This window comes from Hoplias malabaricus, chromosome 8 (genome assembly GCF_029633855.1).
Source record: "Hoplias malabaricus isolate fHopMal1 chromosome 8, fHopMal1.hap1, whole genome shotgun sequence".
NCBI classification, from domain to species: Eukaryota; Metazoa; Chordata; class Actinopteri; order Characiformes; family Erythrinidae; genus Hoplias; species Hoplias malabaricus.
In genome coordinates, this window is record NC_089807.1 from 12,514,073 (window position 1) to 12,538,718 (window position 24,646).

At 39.5% G+C, this 24,646-nt stretch overlaps 2 protein-coding genes across 5 annotated transcripts in view; one reads left to right on the plus strand and one right to left on the minus strand.

Annotated features, from left to right (window-relative positions):
* The window catches only part of lbx1a (ladybird homeobox 1a), a 60,298-nt gene extending 56,200 nt beyond the window's left edge, over positions 1-4,098 (minus strand). For 3 of the 4 annotated variants that reach the window (XM_066680079.1, XM_066680078.1, XM_066680080.1), the window contains exon 1: positions 2,632-2,981. The gene's annotated coding sequence lies outside the window, so the exon portion shown is untranslated. Of the gene's footprint in view, positions 1-2,631; positions 2,982-4,058 lie in introns of those variants that run through there. The other variant, XM_066680081.1, reaches the window with a different exon arrangement.
* Positions 4,099-4,672: 574 nt separating this feature from the next.
* On the plus strand, positions 4,673-20,045 carry slc2a15a (solute carrier family 2 member 15a). The gene is made up of 12 exons (XM_066679417.1): positions 4,673-4,883; positions 7,440-7,538; positions 9,960-10,120; positions 11,021-11,145; positions 11,931-12,076; positions 12,384-12,516; positions 12,686-12,873; positions 14,284-14,394; positions 16,550-16,651; positions 16,813-16,888; positions 18,237-18,364; positions 18,883-20,045. Exons 1-12 carry the CDS (start codon positions 4,839-4,841, stop codon positions 19,135-19,137), a joined length of 1,569 nt encoding a protein of 522 aa, XP_066535514.1. The 5' UTR covers positions 4,673-4,838; the 3' UTR covers positions 19,138-20,045.
* The last annotated feature ends 4,601 nt before the right edge of the window (positions 20,046-24,646 follow it).

The window sequence follows — 24,646 nt, forward strand, 5'->3', positions numbered from 1 at the left end:
AAGGCAATTTAACTCATTAAAATGTCAGGAACTGAAATGTTGAATATTGTGGTATGATATTGTGGTAGACCGGCCCAAGTGGTGGGTTCAAGTCCTGCTCTGTGAGGAGTTTGGTGAGTTCTCCCTGTGTCTGCATGGGTTTCCGCCGGGTGCTCCGGTTTCCTCCCACAGCCCAAAAAACACATTGGTAGGTGGATTGTCTACTCAAAAGTGTCTGTATGTGTGAGTGAATGTGTGTGAGTGAATGTGTGTGTTGTCCTGTGAAGGATTAGCGCCCTCTACAGGGTGTGTTCCTGCTTGTGCCCAATGATTCCGGGTAGGATCTGGACCCACCGCGCCCCTGAACTTGATATGCGGGTACGGATAATGAATGAATGAATGAATGAATGAATGAATTAATTAATAATTGATCTGTCCACAATGCTAAAGCTGCCAAATAATTATGCAATAATATGCGAGAGGGAGTGCTATAATGTGAGATATCCCACGTAATAGCATAAACCTTGAGTGTATTGTTGCATAAAAACATAGATGTAGCATTTTGCTGTTTTTCCCCGATTTCCTTTTGTTTACAAATCAGAAAGCAGAATTCACTGCACCACAACTCTTTACTCAAAAGAAAATAAACCCGTTCACCGTTGGGTGAAAAGTCCAGGCACAGTCATGTACAGTCTTGTAAGCGCCGGCGTCGTTGCTAGGTTACATGCATTTTGCGGAGTGATACCTGAAGAGCTTCAGTCAGAATGCAATTATTGTATAATATTTACACTCCTGGAACGTCTCTCAGCCAATCACATCACAGTGTTGAAATATCTGTGGTATAATATGACTTATATGAATCACTTGTCCATTTTTAATAAGCCACATAAAACGACACATAAAATCAGTAGTTACAATAAATTCGAGAGACCTCTACAGCTGTTTTAAACCATACTAAAGCGTTTCCAAAACAGAACAAATTCTGGCATACAAAGTTTTTGACATTAATACTTTTAAAGAGGCAGCTTTACAATCTACCCAGTACCTTGCCCATCACCTTCTGACTTCTTGTATTTGAAGTAAGGGTGCTAAAAGGTCAAAACTCAGCTGAGCTGCTCTGTGGGGCTCATAACCTTTCACCAGGTGAAAGAGCCAAATCCAACAAAGCCCTGGAAAAATCCATCTAAACTTTGTCAATATCTCAGTGCTTATAAATGTCACTAGACTAGTTTGCCCACTGCTGAACACTTCGTGAATTCTGGGGCAGTCACGCCAAGTAGGAGGATTGGGTGGGCTGGAACCTCCACTGGATGGATGTGAAAACAAAGAGAGGCCAGGAAGCAGCAGGGCTGGCATGCATGAGTCATTCAAACTCACAGCAAAGTAATAGATTTGCCTGAACCAACTGATGTCTCAATATTCAGCAATTAATTTGAGTAATTTAGAATCTTTATTTATTAGTGTATTCAACATTAACTTTATAAAAAAGCATCAGAAGCATTTTCAAATTCCCAAAAAAAGACACAAGTTTTGTTTTGGAAGCAGAAATTTGATGCATATTTTAGTAATTGTAGAGCAGTACTATAAATCAGTTTTCTGTTTGATCAGTTGTCTTAGGAAACCCACATTCAGAAACATTTGAAATGTATACTGAAGTTGTATTTATTTATTGACAAGGATAATACAGATAAATAGTTACATAAGATGTAGCGCATGTGATGTATATATTGCATCCAGATAAGCTCATTTGCAGCTCTATTTCAGCAAATCCTTAATATTATCTTCGCAGTTTCCTTTGAAAATAAATAGGCTATATTTATGCAAAAACCTTTCTAACATTTAAGTATTTTATCTTATATTTTCAAAAGCATAACGGCATCTGAGTTGAGATAACAAGGTGTTCCTGAGCATGTCATTACTCTGATAAAGTCTAGTCACACCCTTTTCTTGTTTGTGTATTTTTATTTTGCTTTATGACCTTTTTCAAGCACATGTCTACAAACACATTCCCTTTCTTTTCTAGTTGTGAGTAGTGTACTATGCTAAAGTCTAATTGATTTTACACAGTAGCATCATGATGCTGAGGGAAGTCTTATGACATCTCAGTGGAACCCGTGTCTCTGATAGAGACACAAAACAATGAATAATTGATTTCATCCATAAGTATCTTTTAGAGTTACTATGATGATTAAGGTCTAAGGCACTGAGTTAACTGCCTGTCATAGAATTCATCAGACTGAATTTTTTTTATTTAATTTTTTTTTTATCAGACAATATTCAGCGGTTTAATTATTTAATAGCCATCAACACATTCAAACAAATGTTAGCTATATCTGTGATGATAAAAACAGAAAGGCTGCAAATATTCACATTTTTCCAACAATATTTCAGTCATTCAGTGTAGTCAGTTTTACCAACAGGCCATTTTCAATAGTCATTATGGCTTTATTCTCTTTAACAGAGAAATCTCACAATAAATGGTGTTGATCATTTTTTATTTTAAATACCCAGAGTTATCTCTGAAACCATTAAAACTATTCGGAATATTTTCAAAATATTTTTATGTATTACGTCTGAAGAAAATACTATTCAATATCATAATAACCCAATAAGAATATAATGATTAAGAATGGACACATGAAACCACTTTACCTTAGCTGCTGGGTCATCCTCCCTCTGTGTGTTAACAGAAATACCTGGTGAACTTAACCCTAACAAAATAGTAAAAAAAAACATTACGGTACAAGATTTTCAACTTTTCTCATTAGCCTGTTAGCGATACTTCTTCAAATTAGCTATCGCTAACTAGCTATCGGTTCCACCTTAACACTTCAGGCTGAAGTTAGCTTCTTCAAATTTAGCTAGTTCCACATTACATATGAAAATCACATAGCTAGATGTAACACAGGTTCTTATTGGTATGTATTTCTTTTCTTAAGCTATGAGAAATTGAATTTACGAGGCTAAAGTTATTTTCTTATTAGCCTACAATATTCTGTTCCACATTGAATGGGAAACTGCACTAGGCAAGTGAGTGCAGAAACCGTTATTTTATGACCGGCACTGTGCCCTATAGAGGGTGTAGGGAGACATTTGGGACTTGGCCTAGGCACGGTAACCTCCAGACATGGAAAACTACTTTATTAAATTTAAGCCAAACCAGAATAATAATTTAGGCCGAGGGTGGCGTGATAAAAGTCTCTTCCAAAAATGTAATACACTCTCAGACAGAGTTAGGGAAAGAGGTATCAAATTATTTGCCTAGTATTCAAGGGGAAAATAAGACAAAAGTATGATTGGGTCTGTTACAAAATACTGGTGAAATAGCACGATTACTAGAGCTTGTATCTATATACTCTCTCCGATTCGAACAGAACAGCAGAAAAATTGCAAAGAAGCAATTGGTCTTCTGAGTCTTCTAAGACTCTGTCCAGCGCAGGAGAGGAGCTGTGAATGAGATAAACTTGTCCCATGTTTTTACATTAGTGCTGTGCTCTGAAACCAGACAATCGCATATATATATTTTCAGCACTAATGTAAAAACATGGGATACGTTTATCTCATTCACAGCTCCTATATATATATGTGTGTGTGTGTGTGTATGTATAAACACTTCAAAGTACATTTGTAATACAGAGATTTGTATATATAAAGAAAGCATTCATACTTTTGTAAACAGATATCACTGTATCACAAAGCAGGGTTTATGAGCTAGATAACTTAAGCCCAGAGTTGAAGACTGATAGACATGTGCCTCAGTTCCTAATAGATGACATGAGGCTTACATCCAGCTGACAGAATTCCTACTATACCGAACATCGATAGCTGCATTTTTCATTGAGTATGGAATACTCAAGTTGACATACAGTCTTGTTACTTCTAGTGTGGTCTCACTGTAAGGATTCTTCCATTTGCATTCTGATTGGTTATTTGCCTTGTTCTATATGGCATGCCAAAATAGCAGACTTGTGATTGGTCATTTTGCATGTCAGTCACATTTCTTTTCCTGCAGTAGTAGCTGATTCTTGACCATGTTAAGTGGCAAAAGGCATCCCCATACACCAACAAATACTCCTCACCACAGAACCAGAAATCCACTGGGTGGAGAATGATCACATCCAGATCCGCCCACATCTAACTCCTTCTTCATGGGAGGTTAGAGTTAGGGTTAGGTTTAGGTTTGGCTTTACTGGGAGGAGCCAATTTTAGTCCAATCCAATGAAAATATAATGAGGGAGGAGCACTTTAAAAAATTGGACTGTGTTAGGTTGCTGTAAGATTCACTGACGTAACATAGTGCTGTATATTCATGTGTTAAGGATCAGTTTCATCATCCTTATGCACTGTTAGGTATTTACTTTATCCTAATTATGACAACTGTATGTCATTATAGGCTCAGAATAAGCTGGGCCTTTAGTGAATTTTCAGACAAGAATGACATAACACCACACAAATCTGCATGCAGTGGAGGAGCTTGATAACCTCATACCATCTCAAATATAACTTCCCGTGCAAGGCTGGAACAGGCCCACTCACCACAGGCTTTCTGTCATTCATACCAAAGGCTGCAGTCTTTAAATTCAGTTAGTTAATTGATTTCACCAGTCTTTCTCTTGGTCACGTTGCTTACAATCATGTGATTCTGCTGCCTCAGTCTGTAACAAAGCTCAACACCCAGAGGATGAGAGGACAGGCCCAGCTTTCCACTGTCCAGACTGGCTTTTCACCGTCAAGTGTGACCACGCCTGTCCCTGTAAAAATGAAGGCAGTTTTGATTCCAGTAGCTCACTACAAACTAAGCTGAAAGGAAACCTCATAATCATTTTTCTGAAAAGGAACATTCAACTGAAAAAAATTAAATGGCTGAAGAAGTACTGATTACATCACCAGGAAAAATAACATCGGTAAGTCATTATTATTACTATCACTGGTTGTGGATGTAATGTTGCTGATTTATTTTTACTTTTCTGGTAGATATATTAAAAAATGGCATGTTTTATTTTCTCTTTTGTTTATTTTTAGTGTATTTGTCTCATTCTTTGTTTCATGGTCTTCCATTAACAGCTGTTGACAGATCAATTTATATTAAGTTTTGAGTAAATGTGTAAGAATACTCAGGATCTCAATGCTGAGTTCACAAGTTCGTGTTTTTACAATATTTTAAACAAGATTTTAATGAAGGAAAAATTAAGACTTATTATGTTGTTAAATATAATGATTTTACCACAATGTGCTGATTGTTGGCAAGCCTGGGTGTTTAAACAATAATGTGGCCTAATTAATAGATTGTCCACTCTCCACTTTGTCCAAAGGTTTGCCAGTTTATGATCATCAGTGGGGATCAGTGATAGAGAAGTTAATTTAATGTCACAAGACAATGTCTATCTTTTCTCACGTGTGTGTATAAGTAGCTGCATCTGACCACTTAGTGGATTTAATTACGTCTTCCCCTGGTCATCTGAGGGCTTCATTTCTGATTAAGTTCTCAACAACTCTCACCAGCACAAATATAGTCTGACTGAGCTGTTACTGTATGAAAAATACATAAATTAATAAAATGTCAAGTTCTTTTAAAAACTATATATTCACAGAGAGCTAGATGACCATCAAATTATAAAAGGTTTCTTTGTAATTTACAGATTCGTCAGAGCTATTTTCTGTGCTTGTACAGTGGAAACAAACATACTTATCCACTGCTACACATGCATTTTTAAAAGATTGAAATAACTGTATAGGGTGGGCCATTTATATGGATACACCTTAATAAAATGGGAATGGTTGGCGATATTAACTTCCTGTTTTTTACAAATTTAATATTTGGGAGGGGGGGGGGGACTAAGCCACCATGCCACCCGCTCTTCTCCCACTCTTTACACACTGATAGCAACACCGCAGGGGAAATGCTAATACAGGCTTCCAGTATCCGTAGTTTCAGGTGCTGCACATCTTGATGGTATGGTGTGGTATATGGGATACAATAATAGGCTGACCATTCTTCATCAATGGAAACCTCAAGGCCACTGGATATGCGAAATTGCTACATGCTGATGTGTTTCCCTCTTTATGCACTAAAGCTGGCACGTTCCCTGAGTTTTTCCAGCAAGATGGTGCACCACCACATTATGGGTGTCAGGTCCGAGCATTCCTAAATTAACAGTTTCCTGGAAAGTGGATTGGTCGTCGTGGGCCAGTTGAATGGCGTCCAAGGTCTCCCGATCTGACCACCTTAGACTATTATCTTTGGGGTCATCTAAAGGCAACTGTCTATGCTGTGAAGATACGAGATGTGCAGCACCTGAAACTATGGATACTGGAAGCCTGTGCTAGCATTTCACCTGCGGTGTTGCTATCAGTATATGAAGAGTGGGAGAACAGGGTTGCATTGACAATCCAACACAATGGGCAGCACTTTGAACACATTTTAAGTGTTCATTAAGTGGTCCGAAACTTGTAAATAACTCATGAAAGAATAAAGTTATGTTAAAACCATTGTTTTTCTTGTGAAATTCCCAATTAGTTTGATGTGTCACATGACCCTCTTCCCATTGAAAAAACAAAAGTTGGATCCAAAATGGCTGAATTCAAAATGGCCACCATGGTCACCACTCATCTTGAAAAGTTTCCCCCTCCCATATATTAATGTGCCACAAACAGGAAGTTAATATCACCAACCATTCCCATTTTATTAAAGTGTATCCAAATAAATGGCCCACCCTGTATTTATTTCTGAATGACGCTGCACAGTGGCACAGCAGGTAGTGTCGCAGTCACACAGCTTCAGGGACCTAGTGGTTGTGGGTTTAAGTCCCGCTCTGAGTGACTGTCTGTGAGGAGTTTGGTGTGTTCTCCCCGTGTCTGTGTGGGTTTCCTCCCACAGTACAAAAACACATGTTGGTAGGTGAATTGACTACCCAAAAGTGTCCTTAGTTGTGAGTGTGTGAGTGAATGTATAAGTGTGTGAGTCACCATGTAAAGGACTGGTGCCCCCTCCAGGGTGTGTTCCTGCCATGCTCCCAGTGATTCCTGGGGTTGGCTCCAAACCCACTGTGGCCCTGAACTGGATAAGTGGTTACAGACAATGAATGAATGAAAGAATTAATATTTTGGAATGCAGAACATGAGCCTAAACTATTTGTTCAGGCCATTCTCTGTCCATTCCAGTCCAGATTAACGATTGCATCTTTTGAGGTCTTGGCTTCACCGTAACCCCTAGTGTCCTGAACTGTTGATAGAGCTGACAGATAATTATTCATGAGTTAATTTATGTAAATGTATCCCGCTGATGATTACCTATTTTATCATTTAGTTTCAAAAACATGTAAATTACTGCTAAGTACTGGTTAGCATTTGCTGAATGTTTCTTATATTCCTGCTTTCACAGCATGGTAAGTCATTAAAAGTTCTTTAATCTTGCACAACATATGAATAATTTATTTTATCATTATTCTCTATACCTACAGCAGCTTACCTCATCTCTGCTGTCAGTGGCATTCCTCACCTCATTTGGTAGCTCTATGCTCTATGGCTATAACTTGGCTGTCGTCAACTCTCCTGCAGGGGTAAGAGCTCATTAACTGTGATGATCAAATGTATAATTAGAGGATCAAAAGCATGTTCATGGTTTATATGTCTACGAAACAGATAAGAATTGATAATATTGAAGGGAAGATATGTCACACCATTTAAAATCTTCTCACTGCATTGCAGAATTATTTTAGTGCTGAACTGGCAATTCCTGAAAACCAAATGGCATTAACATTGCACATATTTAAAGTTCATGAATTCCTGCTTTCTGAGCACTGGTACCATATGCTGAACATTTAACTAACATGTTAAACAGTGAGGACAAGCAAATTTCCAGATTATCATATTTATATAATGACAAAATAATCTGAAACATTCGGTAAAGACATATGTTGTTGACTGCTCAGTTCTGATAAAACTGGTAATAATTAGGAATACTGTGTGATGCCAATACTTGTAAACAAGTATTAATGATATATACCACTCAAAATAACAGTCTCACATTGCCCATACTAGTCAGTATATTAGCCCTGTTTTATAGTATATAAAGGAGATAGGTTCCTAGTGGAAGCATGAACAATGGCTCCACAAAAGCAGTGTTCTGACTGAGGGATTTGTCACTGAATGAGAATTGTGGATGGACCATGTGGCTGAAACAAACGCTTGGCTGAAACTCATGGAAAGTGTCCCATGTTACTTCATCATGATTCTGTAACTTCTTCTAAAATACGATCAGTGATTACTGTATTCTGGAATGCAAACAAGCTTGTGATTATGGACACTTTTTAAGACAATGTTTAATATATATATATATATATATATATATATATATATATATATATATATATATATATATATATATATATATATATATATAGGGGTTGGGGTTGTTTTGTTTTATTACCAAAACTAAATTATTTCGGTTGATGGAAACAATTTTGTGCAACAGTTTTTATAATTGAGATGTATAACGTTATTAATCTCAACTTCTCTGCCATCATGTGCAGCACTGGTTGCCTCTAGCAGGTCTTCATGTACAGTAAGTGGGGACCTATTTGCCCTGCACCATTAGTCTGTTAATGATGAAAAGATTCAAATTTTCCTGTTTATGTCTTTGTCTCATAGTTGCCTGCTATATTCCCCATGAAAGGGGTTTTGTTTAATGCTGCTTTTTTAAACACTGTATACCCCAAAATACAGACTTTGAAGATCTAAATGCCATTTTAATTCAAATGATTAAGTGAGATTTGCATTGTTTCAAAGAAAATCCAGTGCTGAAAATTGCTTGCTGAATCAGAATAGAAAACCCTCCGCTGATTTAAAATGTACTGAGAAATTCTTGGCTAAGTTACTGCAAGGACTTGAGATCTAATGAACGGTTTTCAGCCTCTCATTAGAATCAGAAACGTCTGTCACACAGTTGTACTCATGATCATTTACCAAATAACTGACATTGTAACCTTGAAACTGAATTTAAATTGATTAGTACAAAGGGATGGAAAAAACGTAAATGTATAGCAATTCATGAGGAGAGGTGACCTGAGGATGGTGAATTAAAAAGAAGCAAAACCAAATGATCACCGCATGAGATTAGGGCCTGTGCTTCCACTCAATGCAGGTTCTATTTAATATGCTCTTTGGCCTGATATGAGTTTTATGGTGGCATGAAATTATTAACCTTCCTCCTGTGTTAGCTATCTGTTACCATCTCTTACGTTAATGGGTGGGTTTTGACCCATGTTTTAAATCAGCCATAAGAGCCCCTAAAAACTATTAATTATCAACCAATTTGTTTCTTACGTCTTGTTGACCTGGTTAGGGTTCCTTATCCATGAAAGGAATGGTTTTAATTTTTCATTGTTGCACACTGTAAACTGGAGATGTACACTCTACAAAACACAAACTCTAAACTGATTGGGCCTTACATGTCTGGACATGTCTGTCTTTGTTTTGTGAAACAGACAAAGATAGAAGCCCCTAACTGAAGCTCGAGTGGTTGTAGGAGGAGCCAGCTGTAGGCTGTTGGTGTATAGTGTGTTTATGATTCCAGATTTGGCACTTGTTTTTGTTTTCTGATTTAAAATTATACCTGGGTCGAAATTGACCCTAACAACAGAAAAGCCACAATTTTAACAAGAGCATTTTATAATTTAGTAAAAAAATGTTTTATTGCTTTGTTTAAATAGAAGTTCCTGACAAAGTCAAAAAGTCTTGGTCCAATAAACATATTTATGGAGTACTTGTATGCATTTAAAACCTAAAAACAGGACGGTCAAGACCCTAACACAAGAGGAATGTTAAATAATGTGTTATTAATTATTAATAATGTGTGAATAGTGTCATATGAGTGTCATATTGCATTAAACATATAACCAAATAAAATGAATTACCCTGGGGTTCCCTGAGCATGACATGACAATTTTTTCTCTCTTTCCGCTTCTTATTTGTACAAACAGTACATTAAGGACTTCTATAACAACACTGTTGTGAGTCGAAATGGGACAGGGCTGAATGGAGAGGCACTGACGCTCATGTACTCACTGACCGTGTCTGTCTTTGCCATTGGAGGCCTGATTGGCTCTTTGATGGTGGGCATACTTGTCACCAAATTTGGAAGGTAAGTCAAGAGGAGACCCCATAACATCTGGTGCTGTCTGGTCACTCTGCCAAGTTCTCCCCAGAGTCTAAGGACCACCGAGGTACACTCCACCTCATCTGTTACCCCACATGACCTTTCATACCTCTGTGGATGACCTTGGTCATCCTCTGGAAGAGAAACAGTTTTGTTGTTGTGCCCTTTTGTCACCAGACTTTTCTCTCTAACTTTTTAGTTGGCCTCTGTGATACAGTTAGAATTGATTAAAGATTTAAGATCTACACAAAAGCCAGCTATTACTAGTCATCAATTTAGTCTTCCCCTTTAATAACACGATTTTTAAAAATGTTTTCTCATTAACTGTGATTTAAAGAGCATGAGCTACCAACATACATTTGTTGTAAATTAGTGTTGGGTTTTTGATGGAGTTGAAACAAGTTAACCTGCAGCTTACATTTAGTGATACAAAGTTTCTCTCCTTGATTTAGTGTAAGTGTGAGGCATAATCAGAATTCTTTGCCGTGCGCACAGAGAGGCTCACAAACTCCTCCACTTGTCTCGTCTGCTCTGAGCATCTCACGGGAGCCACGAGATTAGACTGCGGACATTTAAATGCAAATGAAAGATGATGATTCACAACCCCATTTAATGTTCTAATCAATTTTGGCCCAGCAAAGTGTTTTATAGGACTAAGGCCATCATAATGCGGAGCATGGCACAGCTGGGTGTAAATCAGGGCGAAAGTTTACCACCTGATAGAACTAATCAAGGAGGCCAGCTATTTTACTCAGCGCTGTGGTCGTGGAACATCAATTATCTGGTTTTGATAGTTAAACTCCCTGGTGGCTGGCTGTTGAGCATAACTGCCCTGGCTTAATGAGCAGTGGCAGGATCTGGACCCTGTGTGTCTGCTTTTTGCAGGAAAGGAACCATCGTCAACTCCACTGTTCTGGTGTTCATAGCAGGCTCCCTGATGGGCTTCAGCAGAATCAGCGGCTCGCCTGAAATGGTCATATTTGGGCGTTTCATCACAGGAATACATTCAGGTAATCTACTAGTGGGGAACTAAGCAACATAAAGAGTTGGATAGCCTCTAAAAAGCTAAGTGTCTACATGTAACCCACAGTAAATGTGTTCCCCCTCAAAGTTGTTACAAATTGGCACTTATTTTCTGGCACTTGTGCCACAAGACAATGGTGTAGGCACTGTCAAAATGAACATTTGTGATCAGTAAAGATACACACATACCTTTAAATGTATAATTCAACACACTTAATATACGGGTCACGTAATATAATGATGACAGGACTAGTAATCTCAGATTAGTTACTGAACTGACTTTACAGAACACCTCTATTTGTTTCATAGTTCATTCATTCATTATCTGTAAGCGCTTATCCAATTCAGGGTCGCGTTGGGTCCAGAGCCTACCTGGAATCATTGGGCGCAAGGCAGGAATACACCCTGGAGAGGGCACCAGTCCTTCACAGGGCAACACAGACACACACATTCACTCACACCTACGAACAATTTTGGAGTCGCCAATCCACCTACCAACGTGTGTTTTTGGACTGTGGGAGGAAACCAGAGCACCCGGAGGGAACCCACGTGGACACGGGGAGAACACATCAACTCCTCACAGACAGTCACCCGGAGTGGGAATTGAACCCACAACCTCCAGGTCCCTGGAGCTGTGTGACTGCGACACTACCTGCTGCGCCACCATGCGCCACCATGCGCCCTGTTTCATAGTTGTTTATAAGTATTGACAAGTAATAGCTAGAGACATAATCTTATCTGATTACATAATGTGCCCTTTCCACTTTCTCAGGGATCTCACTAAGTGTGGTGCCTATGTATCTGGGAGAGATTGCTCCTAAAAAGGTGAGAGGTTTCCTAGGCCTCATGCCAAGCATCTTTATCTGCATTGGTGTGTTCTCTGCACAGCTCCTGGGTCTACATGAACTTCTTGGAAAGGTAACAGAATATCACTAATAAAACATTAGAAATGAATCATTTCTCCAAATTGGTTTGCTTAAAAAACAGATAGGACATAGGAAAATAGGATGGTAAGTCAGTGTATTCCATTTTGGTCAGACTCAAGTTTACATATAATTGGTCAATATCTCCCACCTTCTTAACAGGAAACACCTTTCTCTTTTGAATGTTGGTTGATTAGAGCAGGGAAAACAGAACTGTGCAATGTAGGTTGTAACTGGGAGACACACAAGCACTTCATGATACTTTCTAACTATATGTCTTTCTGTGCTGTGTTGTTTGGCAGGAGGAACACTGGCCCCTGTTCCTCTCCCTTGTGGTTGTCCCAACATTCGTCCAACTGATGCTGTTACCATGGTTTCCAGAAAGCCCTCGTTATTTGTTGATTGAGAAGCACAATGTTCATGCTACAATCACAGGTTAAAAACTGGCTCCAGTTATTCTTTGTTGTTTTGGTACTTTCAAAAATAAAGGTCTCACTGTTGTACATTATTTTTTTAGTTTGTGAAGTGTTGTAATCTATGTTAAACTTCTGATTTTGAACTGGTTTTCATAAAATAATCCACATTGTCTGCTGTGTTCCCACAGCTCTTAAGTGGTACAGAGCCAAATGTAACATTCAGGCTGAGATTGAGGAGATGCAGGAGGAACAGCGCTCTCTGTCCTCGGTGGATACTGTGTCTGTCTGGCAGTTGTTGCTGGACCCCACCGTCCGCTGGCAGGTCCTCTCTGTGGTTATCATTAACATCGGGATGCAGTTGTCCGGTATTGATGCAGTAAGACAGTGTTTATGTTTACACTTACCTGCATAGAAAGTTTTGGTAGTGCTCCAGTTAAAAAATACTTGGTGTACCCAAGATGTGTTTCCTGGCATACACATAAATAAAGCTGGGAATGAGCCCTGGCTTTAATGTAAAATTTGGCAATGATGTCTCTCATGTACTCGCAGAAAACCTGACACGAGATTGCATGCCGCTGTGCAATACAAGAATTAGAGAACAAGAAACAGCAGCACAGAGGCAATGGGAATTTTCTGTGCCTTCGAAATAATTATTTTATTTCCTTGAACAAGCCTATTCAAGGGGTATTACCTTCCTGAATTATTTTGTTTAGCTGAAAATTAATTATTCAAATGATTAAGTGGACAGAGGAAGCAGGAAGCTCATACTTTACCCAACAGAGCTGAACAAATTAGAATCCTTAGTTCTAGAGTGTGTTTATAGCATCTAATTTACTCTGCCCTGCCAAGGCAATAAATAAATGCAATTATTAAAGCAAATCAAATCTAACAAATCCTACAATGGCCACACAGCTTAGTTAAACATATGCTATGTAAAAGTTTTCAATAACACATTGTAAGTTAAACTGAGATTTCTGGATGATAAATATGTGAAACGTCTGTGCACCTAGCATCTAAAATGGATTTCTGAGAATCTGACGGAAAAAAAGCTGGTGTATTACAATTACAGTTTTTGATTCTTTAATAGATTGTGCTTCTTTGCTAAAGATGTTTTCAAATAAATTGCAGTAAGAGAAATGAGGCTGTTAAAGTAATTTATACCACAGCAAAATATGGATATTTAGGAATGTGCAGCACTTTTCCCTAATTCACCACCATAACCTTCAATGGATATAGTATATAGTACAGAAAACTCCATAAAATATCATTGTCAATAAGTGAGACTAAAGAACTACTGGACTAATATGTGGATATATGTAAATGCAGTGTCTGGAACTTTTCAAAATTCCTAATTGTCTAGATACAGTTATAAAATCATGATAGTTTACCATCATCATGACATAAGAGAACAAGAACATGTCTACAGGAGCGAGGGTGTTAAAAAAAGGAAAATAAATTTTGTGTGTGAGCGTGTGAGAGTAAATGGGGCTGACAGGTGGTGAGTCTTGGCTGAGTTGAGCCGAAGCAGCAGGAGAGAGGCTGGCCGTGTGTGTCCTCTGCATTCCCAGCAGCTCTAAAACCGTCTGTGTTCCCTCTGATTACCCCCCTGCCTAAACCCTCATACACCCCTCCAGCCCTAAAATTGAATCTGAAGTGTTGTACTCCAGAAATGTGCAGCCACGATCCGCCACCTGTACAAGCCAAGATCATCTTCCTGTCTCTCTTCATGTCTCACCACACTCTCTCTCTCTCACCTGTTTCACTCACTGCTCTACTCTGCCTTTAGATCTGGTTCTACACCAATGATATCTTTGAGAATGCTGGGATTCCAGCCCCTGAGATCCCATACACTACTGTAGGAACTGGGGCCATAGAGATCATTGCAGGTCTCATAGGGGTAAGTTTATTTCTTCAAGCAAAACTCCTTACAAACTGACTGTTTATTGCAGACTGATTATCACTTTGGGTCACGTTAGAAACAACAGCCGTTTTTTTAACCCCAACATATTTTGTTTAATGGAAATGGAGAAGCTTATAGGAGAGTTAAGGTAGAGTTAAGATCTGAAGGGTCTAACTGCATCACAATCAAATCGGTAATAGCAAACTAAACTTCAGGTCACTGCAGAATAAAGTCAGACACTCCACTCTCTTCAAATATTTTGTGTGATGCCATTGAGCAACTTTATTCTTTCGTTCATTGTCTGATATCGCTTATCCAGTTCAGGTCCGGAGCCTACCCGGAATCATTGGTCGCAAGGCAGGAACACACCCTGGAGGGGGCGCCAGTCTTTCACAGGGCGACACACACACACACACACACTCTCTCACCAATGGACACTTTTGAGTTGCCAGTCCAATTACCAACGTGTCTTTTTGAGAGCACCCGGAGGAAACCCACGTGTACAATGGGAAAACACACCAAACTCCTCACAGACAGTCACCTGGAGCGGGACTTGAACCCACAACCTCCAGGTCCCTGGTGCTGTGTGATAGCGACACTACCTGCTGCACCACTGTGCCGACCATTGAGCAATTTTCTGGTTTCTATTATTTAAATGAGTGGTTCCTTAAAAATGTAAGCAAAACATGCAACAATCTCTTAAAATATTACAAAATAATAATTTCCATCACCGTTTCAACGAACAAAGAACATTTGAGGGACATTTACTGATTCAAATCATACTGATGTATGATCAAAGAATTTTGAGAGAAGATTAAATGCATGATGACGCCAAAGGAAATGAACTGAAGATACCAATGAACGATTTGTTCCACTCTGTATGAATGATATAGCATTGGCGCGAAGTTAGACTTAAGTCAGTGCTGTTGAGTAAAAATGAGCAGGTTCTTGTAGCATTATGCAAGAGTTGTACTCAGAGCAGGCCTTCATGGGCTGTCCCTCCGGAGCGTCTCTGCCCCTCCGTCTGTTCCGTCTGCTCCGCTTTGCTTTTCTCTCCATCTTCTGCCGTGCACTTTCTCTAGTTTTCCGCTCTGACACTCATAGAAAACAGTGTATGAGATGAAGGGAAAGCATTAGAGAGACGGATGAGGTTTGTTCCCGCCGGCTCCTTCCCTAGGTCACATCTCAGCGCTGTAATGGAGGCCAGACGCAGTCTCCCTCTCCCAGTCGTATCGCTTAGCCAGGATTTAGTGATGCACCAGCAGCGGCTGGAGGAGGCGAGGCGCGCTGTTAGTCAGGAGAACTCATTGCTGTCAGTGTCAATTGGTCCTCACTTGGGAGGCGAATGGCACACGGGAGGAAGGCCAGAGATTGGTTATAAAATTACAGCTATTCATTCTGCTGTCAGCTGCTCTCTGCACCCTCCTTTAAGTCAGCACACTGCTTTGGCTTTCATCTTTAGTAGCACTTAATGAAAAATTTAACATTCTGTTCTTATTGTCCTGCCCTGAGTTCAGAAGTGCAGTACCAAACATGTTACAGCAATAATCAGCAATTTCAAACACAGTGCCTTCACCAACCAGGTGTAGTTCTGAGTTTGCTGAGGGAGAACTTGATGAGTGAGAGCCTTTAGAGAGAGTCTTTTGCATTAAATATTGGTTACGGCTTTATTTGAAAGTCTAACATAAATGTTTTGTAAAAGCTAACCCTGATTTTAAGTTCAGACCTAATGCTAAATTTGAACCAAGCTTTAAATAATGAGTTTGTTAACAGTCTACAAGGGACACTGGGAATAAATTATTGCTACATACCATGCCTAATAACACAAACAACATTGTGCATTTTATTATATGCAGTTTTCATATTCTTATTCATGACCAAACGGTTCCCCAGATTGCACACAGTTGAATCAAGATGAAAATGTAAAATTGGATAATGTGGGCAACGTGAAAAGTTAATGGATATGGACATTAATAGGTGTATTTCAAACCAGTGCAGAATGAAATCAGCCAGACTGCAATCACAGAACATCGAAGACATATTAATTATTGGCAGTCTTGTAGCACTGCAGGTGTTAGCATTCCTGTTTTTGCCAAAAAACAGAAAATGTTGTCAATAAATTTATTTTTTGTTGTTGTGAATTCCTCCTTAGTGCTTCACTATCGAGCGGCTGGGAAGAAGGCCGTTGATCATTGGGGGTTTTGGGGTGATGGGAATCTGTTGTGCTGGGATAACATTGTCTCTCATATTACAGGTGAGCATTACTAGAAGTGATGATATTTCTTATCAGTGTTTATTCCATGTCTTAATTTTAAAAACTTTTTTTAAATCTTTTGCATTTTCACTATGAAAATAGATGCATGGTGTATCCATCATGGCCAATGTAAAAGTCATGACGTTATCTCCCTCTTGTAGACACATGTGCACTTTATGAAGTATGTAAGTGTGGGCTGTGTGGTCGGCATCATTGCTGGGTTCTGTATTGGGCCAGGTGAGCGACAGATGATTGTGTACATTCTTCTCTTTTTAAATTAATTTAAACTAATTTTCAACTCAATACTTCCATCTTGTGAAACACTGCTGCTTTGCCACATATGCTCAGACATGGTCTCCAGAGTATTGTTTAGACTGGATCAACAGATGGCCCTCCTTTGACCCCAGATTTCCCACGACGTCTGGAAGTAGGGAAATAGCGACACCTGGAGGCTAAATATCACACCTCAATATTTGAGGGGGAAAAAAGGCTCCTATGTTCCCCAGGGTCTTAAAATCCTTACTTCATTTAGAGCACAAAAGCGGCATTACTTAAATATACAAAGCTATTTATTCAATTATTTGTTAAAACATGATTATTTAACTAATCCATATCCTTGGTTTTGTTTGGGAAATTCTGTGGTTTTTAATTTAGCATTACCTTTTTCATATCTTCACATTCATAATCATGAACTGATAACAGTAACAAGTAAACAACTGCATTCATACAGTGCAATTCATCTTACTACTGCTTATGAATTTTTGCACGCCAGCTGTAACTTTTCTTATGAAATATATCATAATCAAGCAGCACAATACTAAGCAACCTGGATTTTGAAAGCAGGAGATGTTCATAAGTTTTTAAGTGCATAAGTTGTTCTTTTAGTGATATATAGTGATATATATCAATATCAGGCATGGAGTTTATGCATGCCACAATAGCAGAGCAGAGGAGCACTGCTGAAATGATGAATGAGACTGCAAGCACTTTACTCTGTTGATGTATTATCCAACCCCACTCCAAAATCTATAATTCATTCCAGGGCCTCAGTCTCAATCGCTGTAATTACGTCTTTAATTAGGATTTTTTATGGCTCATTGTTCATAAACAATGATGAATATGGCTTTTTAAGACAAAATCCTGCATGAACAATGAATTACAACCAGAGTTCCATATCAGTTTAACTGCAGCACGCCTTCTACTGCAATTATCATGCACAAATAATGAAGCCGCCGCTTGGCTTGTTCCTGAATTCATTAGACTTGAAATAACACCTTGCGCCTGCTTATTTTTCACTTGTAACCAAAAGGGATTACAAGTTAAGCACTGGAACAATCCCTACTTCCTGCATATTGAGATAACGAGCAGCTCATAAAGCTGCTTTATTGTCCTCCTCCCACCATGAACTAACGCATTATGGAAAATGGAAGGTCCTATGCATTTATGTGTATACTTGCATCTATACATATATCTGTATGTGCTTCATATAACAATGCAAACACTTTATGAGAAACACATTGGATTTCAATTATCAGCAATAATCAATGCATTGTGTGTCTTTGTGTCTTATTTTTTCTTTTTTGAGCTGGTGTTCCTTTCCTGATCACGGCTGAGCTCTTTAAGCAGTCTTATCGTCCTGCTGCATATACGGTGGGAGGCTCACTGAACTGGATGTCCAACTTCACTATTGGCTTCATTTTCCCTTTCTTACAGGTGCTACTGCTGATTTATGTTTGCAGTTCATTTAAAATCCCAATGATATAATATATGATAATGATATTCAACACCTGGCCAACAGAACACAAGTGGGAGTATGGTATCATGATAAAAATCAGTGGTCAGTAGTGTCAAAATGTGCTGTTATTTAAACATATTAACACAGGAGAAACACTTAGCAACCAGAGTATATTATTCATTCATTCATTCATTCATTCATTATCTGTAAGCGCTTATCCAGTTCAGGGTCACGGTGGGTCCAGAGCCTACCTGGAACGATTGGGCGCAAGGCCGGACTATATTATATGAAGTAAAATAGTATGGTTTTCCACAAAGACCAGTTTAATCAATATGCATTAGTCTCAAAGCTAGGAGACTCATAGGAAAGCGTGAAGTAGCAAATAAAGACAGTGGTCAGACTAGGATTTTATATTTATCCTATACTTTTCTATGCCATGCCATCTCCTTATTCCTTCGGGTTAAACCTGTTTAACCCTGTACTCACTGTGTTACAGATGTCTGCAGGATCCTATTGCTACCTGGTGTTCAGCAGCGTGTGCTTAGCAGTGGCTGTCTATGTTTTCTTTGTCATTCCTGAGACCAAGAATAAGACATTTGTGGAAATCAGTCAGATGTTTGCCACTAAAGAGGCGGTGGTAGAGAGCCAGGCCCTCACTCAGCCAGATCAGCTCAAATTGAAGAAGATGAATGGATATGGAACACTAGAAAACGGCTCACTTGAGCTTGACAGCTCCTTCTCATGCCCCTGAAGCCAGAAAGAGTGATAGAGAATTAAATCATATGCTATATTTTCAGCATGTACTACATGGTTCAATTAACTATTTTCTGAGTCAATGCATATATTATGTGGCCTTTATGTCACATATTAATAGAACTTGTTTTAATATTTATTATTAAGTGGTACTGCGTATTCAGTTAAAGTAGTTTTATATCTTATTCGGAGGTTTGTGGAAGACCTGGCTTGAAACCTAGAAAATGCTGTATTTTATAAAGTCATTCTTTTGAATCTATGTTAAATAGGACATTGTTGATTATATATATATATATATATATACACACACACACACAAAATAATTGCATGTGTATGATCAACTATAAGGGTCTGGAATTTGAAGAAAAATTAGAGAACACATCAAACTATTGTATATGTATATTAAAACTGTTTAGTCGCTTTCATTTCCTAAAGAGATTTTGAGGATCCTTTAAACACGTTTTTGTGCTATTAATTAGCTGCTGAATTACCTCAGTGAGTTTGTGTAGTGTTCTAGCTCAGTTTATGCTATGAAATGGCTTCAATTAAGTTATATTTAGGTATACAAATTTGTAGACATACACAGGATAAGACGTAGAATATCCTATGCCAAGCCACTAGAGCTTCACACAGGGCCCATCCCTCTCTCTTCCTACCTGCAGCCACAAAATGTCTGTTATCACCTATTGTTTAAACCTTACACCTTCCAAACCACTAATGTTGCTGTGGCTGTATATCATTCAATCAGCAACCTAGACATATCCATACTGAGAGATGTACAGTATTTGAACACAAATCAATTTACATATGTTGCATAATATGGATGAACAATGTGCTGTAGGACAAATCCTGGGGTATATATTCTAACTTTATTTGACCTAATGTGTATTGAGAATCCTTTTCAGAATAGGCCTTTTTTATAACATGCAAATAAAAGACTTTTAAATGGAGCTGTGCTACCTCATTTATGGGAAGCATCAGGGGGGCAAGGTGATAAAAGCTTACTAAGCAGGATCTGAGTGCAGAAGCTGAGGTTTCTGCCAAGCAACTCCAGCAGCTTCATTAACTCACTGAGGAGGCGGATTTAATGCTTAATTAAAGTATAGGGTTATCCTTCTCATCTTAGTCTATGAGTACTGAAATCCTGCATGAGTCAAATGCAAACACACAGTGTAAGGAGGTGTTGTCCACTCTGAGGCACCAGCAATAACGTAGCATAAGTTAGCCACACAAATAAACGTCACTCCAGTGCAGAGGTGTAAACTTGTAAACCTATTTTAGACTTAGAAACAAATTATATCTAATTAGGTTTCAATTTTACGGCACAAATCCCTATTGTGACAAATAAGAAATGAATCATGGATAAAACAGCAGAAGGCTCGAGCTGGGTGTAGTTTTCAGGGCAGCAGTATCAGGTGTAGAAGATGGCCATGTCCCAATACTTTCCCTACGCCCTTTGGACTTCACTGAAGTGTGCACTTTCGCTACGTCATTCAAGGACGGGACCAGGAGAAGGAAAACACGCTGACGCAATTTTACATATGAATTTTGTCACTAATACAAGATAAATTGCATGTCGTCCTGCATCTTAACACAGTGAATTATTAAAACACCTTTTCCCCCCACTTTCTAATCCCTTTTTTGTAAATGGTCTATATGAGAAATATCTGTTTAGCTGATTTTAGTATTGATTGATATACTGAATACAATTGTGAGTGTAATAAAGAACCTAACACCCCCCTCCAAAATCACTTCATAATACAAAATCCTAATAATTAACCCCCAAACCCCACCCAAAAAAAGTTACACTTTCTGATGAAATCCATCCTATTCCGGTATTTTTCATACCTCAATATACTGAAGAAAGAAATACTGCAGTGTCAGTTTTCTCCAATATCGTGCAGCCACTACAACATTCAGCTATCATAAACTAAACAAGGGTGCGAAGCTGCAGCTGCGAGTAATGGGACACGGCCAGAGAGAGAGAGAGAGAGAGAGAGAGAGAGAGAGAGAGAGAGAGAGAGAGAGAGAGAGAGAGAGACTTGCTTGCTGGCCCCTAGGCGGTGGCGCTCCATCTGTGTGTGAGCGCCGCTAGTTCCCCAGAAGAGGCCCGTGTAGACAAATGAGAGAAACCGCCGCGTCTCTCGGTGCTCGAAGAGAAATTGCGAGCTAAATCGCGTCTGGCTTTCGGTTTTCCGAGTTTTCGTCCACTCGATTCAAGGTCACTGCTGAAGTGTTTTCTCAGTTGGCTGCCGTTCACAGCTGCGCTCTTCCAGTTCAGTTTTAGAGGAAACACCACACAGGACTTCAGTCTTTCAGCTAATGTGACTTTGGAGGAATAAATATAAAGCATGGGTCTGTAGAATGTATAACTTGTTATTTAAGGTTTAGTTAAGTTATGATGGAGTGATGAGGTCTCGCCCCTCGCTGCTGTTGTATGCTTAGCTGAACCTATGTGTGCTTTTAGGTTCTTTACAACTTTATTTGCTACACAAAACATTTGAATTTCTTTTTTAATTCATCCGAGAATTTACATTTACGTTTCGGAATAGCTGCTGGAGATGAGGGTAGGTACATGAGCTTTGCCTGACGTAAACGAGGACTACTGACGTGCAGACTGACCAATTAAATGTTTACAGAGGTTATCGACCAATAACGGTAGCTCTACAGTCAGACCGTCCAATCCGAAGATTTTAGGCTACTTCACCACGCCCCCTTCTCACTCAAGCGAACCAATCGGAGTAGGAGAGGGCGGGACTAGTTTGTAAACGAAACGCTTCTCGAAGTTCTATGTAAGTTCTAGAAAAACAAAATCCCAGACGTTTGTGAAATTCCGCTCGGACAGTTTTTTAAGTCTAAAAAAGAGGACGTCTGGTCACCCTAGTACTATGTAACTTTTGGAAGAGGATAGCACTGCTGGCTATTGCTAGCCTCTAATAGGCTGAGGGCTGGCCCATTGCTCAGTGCCTTAGCTTTCGCTGGCCAAACTGTGATGCCGTGTTTTTTTGAGTATGCACAGTCCTTTGAGCTTGCTATCTCCTTAGTAAGATACCACGTCTGACACCAAGGCAGCAAATTCTTCAAAAAAAGGTGCCACGCCTGCTTAAAACTCCACTGGTGCGTAAGGACCAGATGTACAGCCCCATAAATCTTATTTGAAACACTTTTTTTCCATGAGTAACCAATCTGTAGCTTAAGGTAAAGTATATTTCAGATGTTCACTTCACTGTGAGAGTGATGAGGTTGAGACATAGATCAGGGATTGAACCCAGCACCTCATACATGTGAAACATACACATTTCCATGAAGCTGCATTCCTCTATGGATTCACTCATCGCATTAAAATGGGATAAAGTTAACCAGGTGTATTTGCTATATATTTTAATCATGTTACTTTCTGTTCGGTTAATTAATTTAAGCTGCTATACGCGAAACAAACACTGAGATGCTGAGATTTCTAAAATGGTTGTGTAACTTTTTTTGTGGTGAACATTTCTTTCATAAAATTATTTTTAATGGTTGCAGTGGATAATTGTAACAAATGATCTATTCATATATTTATTTGGATCAATCATAGAACTTCCCTAGTGCCTTACCATCTCATTTACGCAAAGAGACATAGCCCCTAATTTTTTTTCTAGGAAATTTTCCGGCAGCGAACTAGTTCTTCCCTATGAAAGCATGCTACCAAGCTGAGAATATGAGGCTTAACAGGTGCTTTTTAACAACAGCTGCTAATACAATGTCATTAGACAGCTCGGTGTACTCGGAGGAAGACACTATCCACTATAAATACTCTTACGTCAGCTTACACGTGCCTGCACTGGTTGTGGCCACTTATGTCTCTTGGAGTTCCAGCTATGGATGGCTGTGGTTTTACTAGGGTTTAAACTCACCATTCGAATTTGCATCTTTAGTCTCATTTTTGAGTGACTTGGATGTCTGTTGCATTACCCTCATGTGTCCGCTGCAAAAAATATAAAAGCTAACATGTGAAATGGCATTAATGTAATGTAATTTAGATATCCATGAGTTGTCTTTCCATGTTCATCCAGTGTCCCCCACTTCTGGTGAGTTGCTGTTGTTCTTAAATGTACAAACAGCTTCCATGGCTCCTTGCACAGCACTAAATACAGGAGCTAATATTTCACTCTGAATTGACTCCCCTGATGGAATGACTGTCGTCCTGTAGGTCAGCAGGAGGAGAGGATGCTGGTCTAATTAGCAGCAAAAGAATCTACTGGCTCTTCAGCACCTGTCACTGCATGCTCAACTCTGCCGCCTTGTGGCTGGGCAAAGGAAAAGAAGGTTAGTTTGTAGGCCCATTGCTTCAGTGTGTATCTGTAACATCTTTAATATGCTCAGTCTGCAATGTGGCCTTCTCTCGGTCCCTATCTTTGCATGCATGTATATGTTTGTATCTAAAAGCCTTTAAAATACAACAGAATGAAAATAAGCTGAGAGCGCTGCCACCTCCCTCCGACCTCGTAAAGAACACAAACAGACACAGTACCCTCACAAAGAAGACCCGCTGCTCCCTCTAACATTTTAATTAATGACAACAGATTTTCTCCTCATAAGTGCTTTAATGTGGCTTATTGCTGTTGCAGTCCCCTTGGCCGTGGAAATATTATGTTGACGGATGTGCTGTGTCGCTGGCACTCCCTGGATGGAGGCAGCTGTCAGGCCCGGGATGATAACATTAACGCAGGGGGAAAGTGATGACAAATGCCTGTTATCAGCGAACGAGGCCGGTGACAAATCGAATCGCGGCTCCCAAGAACCCCCATTACACCGTAATAAAAAAAGATTGATGGTCCTCTCTGTCAGGACCTCTGTTAATGCGATTTCGACTGGTCTCTCCGGCTTCCAATTAAGATGGGGAAGAGAGAGAGGAGGTGGGGGGAGTGAGAGAAAGAGAGAGAGAACAGCTACACAAGCCCTACTAATTGGATCAGTGGAGCCAAAGGCACTTTTTCTCTCACTCTATTTCTCCTGCTCTCTCGTCCTTTCTCTCTCTCTCTCTCTCTCTCTCTCTCTCTCTCTCTCTCTCTCTCTCTCTCTCTCTTTCTTTCTCTCTCTCTCTCTCTCTCTCTCTCTCTCTCTCTTTCTCTCTCTCTTTCCTCTTTCTCTCTCTCTCTCTGACACACACACACACACACACACACCCCTCCCTGACTCTTGCGGTGGCACAGTCTGGAGCGTATCTTTGTGCATTCCGTTATTTCAGGATTTATGGCTGTGTAGTGGGGATGCAGCTTGTGCCGTCAGTGATGGGGAGCGCTCTGTCTCTCTGCCAGCTCACACACACATACAGACAGGCACAGATGGGAGCAGAGATACAAAACCCAGCCAGTGATGAAACATCCTGACAAACAGTGGGACAGACAGAGAGACAAATAGCTCCACGTGAACCACTTGCCATGCAATTAAGTAAATAAGGATTGACTGTGTGTCACTGGTGCGCTTGGAGTATGCCATCCCTCACTGATGTCTGCACGTCAGCC

Bases quoted from the DNA above. Each gene is read 5' to 3' on its own strand.
- slc2a15a (XM_066679417.1), top strand. From the start codon at position 4,839: ATGGCTGAAGAAGTACTGATTACATCACCAGGAAAAATAACATCG. The intron at 7,539-9,959 runs GTAAGAGCTCAT...TTGTACAAACAG, and splicing joins TCGTCAACTCTCCTGCAGGG to TACATTAAGGACTTCTATAA. The intron at 18,365-18,882 runs GTGCTACTGCTG...ACTGTGTTACAG, and splicing joins TCATTTTCCCTTTCTTACAG to ATGTCTGCAGGATCCTATTG.